The sequence below is a fragment of the Nicotiana tomentosiformis genome, chromosome 2 (genome assembly GCF_000390325.3).
Source record: "Nicotiana tomentosiformis chromosome 2, ASM39032v3, whole genome shotgun sequence".
Classification (NCBI taxonomy): Eukaryota; Viridiplantae; Streptophyta; class Magnoliopsida; order Solanales; family Solanaceae; genus Nicotiana; species Nicotiana tomentosiformis.
In genome coordinates, this window is record NC_090813.1 from 158311589 (window position 1) to 158316381 (window position 4793).

At 42.3% G+C, this 4793-nt stretch overlaps 1 protein-coding gene across 1 annotated transcript; it reads left to right on the forward strand.

Annotated features, from left to right (window-relative positions):
* Positions 1-4039: 4039 nt before the first annotated feature.
* LOC138905933 (uncharacterized) lies at positions 4040-4561 on the forward strand. Its single transcript, XM_070194446.1, has one exon. It carries the CDS (start codon positions 4040-4042, stop codon positions 4559-4561), a length of 522 nt encoding a protein of 173 aa, XP_070050547.1.
* Positions 4562-4793: the final 232 nt, after the last annotated feature.

A 4793-nucleotide genomic window follows, 5' to 3' on the forward strand; every position in this document is an offset into this window, starting at 1 on the left:
ACCCTTAATATCAATTATACAAATGATACATAATTCATAGAAAGTAACTCTTAGAATTTTCAGAGATCAAAACTTTATAAATACATGGCTATTCAAACAAATAAGGATACTTTTTCTTCATTTCTTCCTCGACCTCCCAAATAGCCTTTTCAACCTGTTGGTTTCGCCATAACACTTTCACAGAGGCAATTTCTTTATTTCTCAACTTTTGGACTTGCCGATCAATAATAGAAACTGGAATCTCTTCATAAGTCAATTCCTCATTAACCTCAATAGTCTCAACCAGAACAATGAGTGCCAGGTATCCAACTACTTTGTTCAACATAGACACATGAAACACTAGGTGAACTAATGACATCTCGGGTGGTAGCTCAAGCTTGTACGCCACCCCACCGATCCTCTGAACGATTCTATACGGTCCGACATAAAACTCAATTTCTCTTTCTTACCAAATCACATTACACCTTTCATGGGGAAAACCTTCAAGAATACCCAATCATCTTCTTTGAAGTCTAAATCCCTATGACAAACATCCGAATAGGACTTCTGACGACTCTGAGCAGTCTTCAACCACTCTTTAATGATCTTAACCTTTTCCATAGCCTGATGCACAAGGCCTGGCCCATCAACTCTGCCTCCCCAATTTCGAACCATCCAATGAGAGATCTACATCTCTTTCCATATAAAGCATCGAACAGTGCCATCTGAATACTAGCATGATAGCCGTTGTTGTAAGCAAATTCTATGAGTGAAAGATGATCATCCCAGCTACCCTTGAAGTCTACAATCCTCAAACATGTATGCCTAGTCTGGCACCACGAAACCTTACTTTCCTTTGCAAAATATTATGGGGCCTTACACCCACACATCCACCTCAACATCCTCATTTTTGCTACTTTCATCTTCTAGGTATGTGAGTTATTAACTGGCCTAAACTCAGCCCCATACAATATGACCGGTCTAACCACCGCTCTATAAAACTTACCTTTGAGAGTTGGTGGAGTCCAAATATACATGTTTCATCCAATTTCGACTATGAATTGAGGTTTAAATATCCATTTTTCACTCTCCAAAACTATAATCGAAATCCCCCAAATATCCCCTTCAATTTGATAATCTATATGGAAAAATAAGATATAATGTTAAAATCAAGTAGAGAATACTTAGCCTATTGCCTTGTGTGCAAATCCCCTTCAAAAGTCGCCACTCTCTAAGTCTAGAACTCAAAACATGAAATAATGGGTCTAATGTAAGGACCCGTAAAAAGTTTAACCAAAAATTCGGGGTTTCGTGGTGCCAAGTCAGGTTCCTGCATTATTATAGTAAAATGTTTTGCAGAAAAATGCATTTTTGTGGCCCATCATGCGGCCGCATAATAATTCTATGGACCGCATAATGGCCGCCGAGTGAAGCACTAAGTTTGGCCAACTTGAGGTCAGTTGCGACCGCATAATCGATAGGCGGACCGCATATCGATCGCATAACCCCTCTTGGGTTTTTGCGGAGGGAGTTTTGCGGTGCGTTATGCGATCGCAGAACGAGTATGCGGACCGCATACTGGTCGCATACCTGAGCCGTAAGTTCAGGCCCCTAAGGGCCATTTCTACGGTCACTCTGCGGACCGCATAACCATTATGCGGTCGTATATGCGATCGCATACCTGTGTTGGGGCACCATTTTTTAAAATTTAAAACCCGACCCCCATTTCGTTAAAACACCCCTTTAGTCCATTTTGAATCTCATTTCTCATATTTCTAGTGTGAGAGAGAGAGGGTTCTAGAGGGAGGGCCTAATTTTCATCAATCAATCTTCAACCATTACTCAATGCTTGGAAATACTCAAGTAGAGCACCCAATTTCTTCATCCAAAAAGGTAAGATTTCATCACCCCAACTGTTAATTTCAAACATAGCTATAATGGTGTACTAGGGTAATACTTCATGGGTATGAGAGTGGTTCATCTTGCATGCATGTGATAAAGAGTGTAGGAAAAATAAAAAGTGAACTAGAACTATGAACATTTTCCTAATTTTGGGTTCAATTTGTATATTGGAAAAATAGATTGAGGTTGCTAAGGGTTCCGGATAATTGTACAGTCTAAAGAAGTGCAATTGAGGTATATATGGCTAAATATCTTCTTCATAGAATCGAACTCATGGTGTCCGAATAATTGGTGTAAGTTCCAACTTGATTATACTAGAATTGTTTGCCTTAGTGTGTTTGATTGAAAGATTCATGTTCTGTAATTGTTTTAGATGGTTACCATGTCATCATGCTATTTGAGAACGTAATTATGATTTTCCAAGCTCCTTCCCTTATGTGTGAAATGCCTTATGTGATGGTACTTATCGACATGAATGATGATGTTATTTGAACAAATAAAAAGGGAAAGACTTGAATTGTAAAATATGCCCAAGTGCCAAGAACTACTTAATAAATGAGGCTGTTTGTGCCATGTAATGAAGATGGGAAAGAAATGTGAATTGAGTGGACAGTCGAAAGAGGTTATGTCTCAAGTGAGATGGCTTAGCCGATTGGGCCGAGATCGGACGCCATGCTGTACACATGGTGGCATTTGTATTGGAATTATTGAATTACTTTGTGGACATGGATATGTCTCACTTGAGATGGCTTAGATGGTCGGGCCGAGACCGGACTCCGTGTAAAAACACGGTGGCATTGTGAGTTGTGGCTTGGCACTAAAGATTATTAATCTAAAAAGATGGAAAGATTGAATTGGAAATTATGTGATCCTTACTTGGTGTTTTATTTTTATTTCTATGAAGTACTTATTGATTATTATGACTACCTTCTGTTTGTTTCACTGTTCATTCTACTAAGACTGGTGTTTGCCTTACATACTAGTACTATTCGATAGTACTAACGTCCATTTTGCCAGGGGCGCTACATCTTTGAATGGATGTAGGTGGTTCCATTACAGATAGTGCCGATCGCAGATAGTAGTGCTCTCTTTCTCTCCTCACAGCAGTTTTGGTGAGCCCCATTTCTCCCAGGGGTCATGTAGTCCTTCTTTTGTATAATTTTTCACATTTTGAGATATAGCCAGGGACTTGTTGCCGGCATTGTCATGTTGCTCTTTTGTATCCTTAGAGGCTCCGTAGACGTTTTTGTGGGTCATGTATGAATGTTGAGGTGGTCATTGGATCGAGTTGTATTTTGGAAACTCAACTATGGCATAATGTATATAAGGAAAATGAACTAGCATCGTTTATTTATTTATATAACTGATCTCTCCCCGATTTTACAAATGGCAATGCGATCCCTTTTTGGCTTATGAATGAGTCGGGTAGGAAAAGTTTAATAGGCTTGCTCGACCTGGTTCACTCGGTTGAGCGCCGGTCGCGCTCCTCGAGGTTGGTGCGTGACAAACGTTTTATCAGAGCCTAAGGTTTTAAGGTGTCCTAGGATGTCTCGGAGCCGTGTCTAGTAGAGCCCTTCTTATCGGTGTGTTATCGACCACATCTATAATTAGGGGGCTACTTGGACATTTAAGAATGATAACCTTTATTGTTGTTCTATATCGTGCGATAGAGCAGAACGTGAGGTTGTTTTCCCCTAACTCGTGCATTTTTCTAACTTTCAATAAATGGCACCTAAGAAGAGAGCGAGAATTGGCCAAGAAGCCAATTCCACACCAGGAGTGGTTGTTGATCCCTTACTTGATAATGCGGGTGAGGATTATCCCCCTACTATCACACTGCCTAATTCGTCTACTCCAGAACAGACTACCCCAGTTCCTACACCCGCGGAGGGTGCCACAATCCCTCCTGCCGATATACCTGTTCCACCTCCAGTCCCAGCTCCAGGTCCTGGTATTTCTGATGGGGATCGTAGGGGAGCTATTTAGATGATGACTTAGTTAGTAGCTTCTCAGGCCCAGTAGGTCAAATGTTTCACCCACTTTATTTAGCTCGCAAAAGGATTCTTCTAGTTTCAGGGTAAGCAGGTTCCTTCAGTTAGACCCTCCAGTGTTCACAGGTACTGATCCCAGGGCAGACCCTCAGGATTTCATTGATAAAATGCATAAGACTCTCCGAGTTATGTGTTCTACTGAAGTAGAGGGAGTAGAGTTGGCCTCTTATCGTCTGAAAGGGATGGCATATTCCTGGTTTGAAATGTGGAAAGATTACCGTGAGGAGGGGAGCCCTTCGGCGAGATGGAGTGAGTTCGCGGATGCCTTCATAGACCATTTCTTTCCTGCCAAGACTAAGGCAGACCATGCTGTGGAGTTTGAGACAATTAAACATGGTATTAGGAATGTGTGGGAGTATCACATAGAGTTCGTGCGCTTGTCGAAGTATGCTGTTCATATGATGCCGACTATGGAGGCAAGAGTGCGTCGATTTGTGCAGGGCCTTAGCCCTTTGGTTATTAATGAGGCTGCCACAACTGCTCTAAATTCTGACATGAACTATGGAAGGATGGTGGCATTTGCCCAAGATACGGAGGCTCAAATGTTAAAGCTCAGGATGGAACTGGAAAGTAATAGTAGGGCCCGATCAGCGGGCAACCTTGGGGATTCATTCGGAGGTGGGAGATAAGCTTTTCGGGGAGGATCATCAGGGCCATCCCAGTCTTATGCTCAGTCTTTTGCTAGTGCCCCGCCATTAGGGCACGGTCAGCAGCAAGGGAGTCGCTTTAGGCCCGGTTAGGACAGCAAGGGGTCCCACCATTAGGGCCGATCAGGAGGGAGATTCCAGTAGCAGCAGAGGGCCCCATGCCCTAAGTTTGGGAGGATACATTCGGGAGTCTGTTACCTGGACATGCCAGTAT

Bases quoted from the DNA above. Each gene is read 5' to 3' on its own strand.
- LOC138905933 (XM_070194446.1), top strand. From the start codon at position 4,040: ATGCATAAGACTCTCCGAGTTATGTGTTCTACTGAAGTAGAGGGAGTA.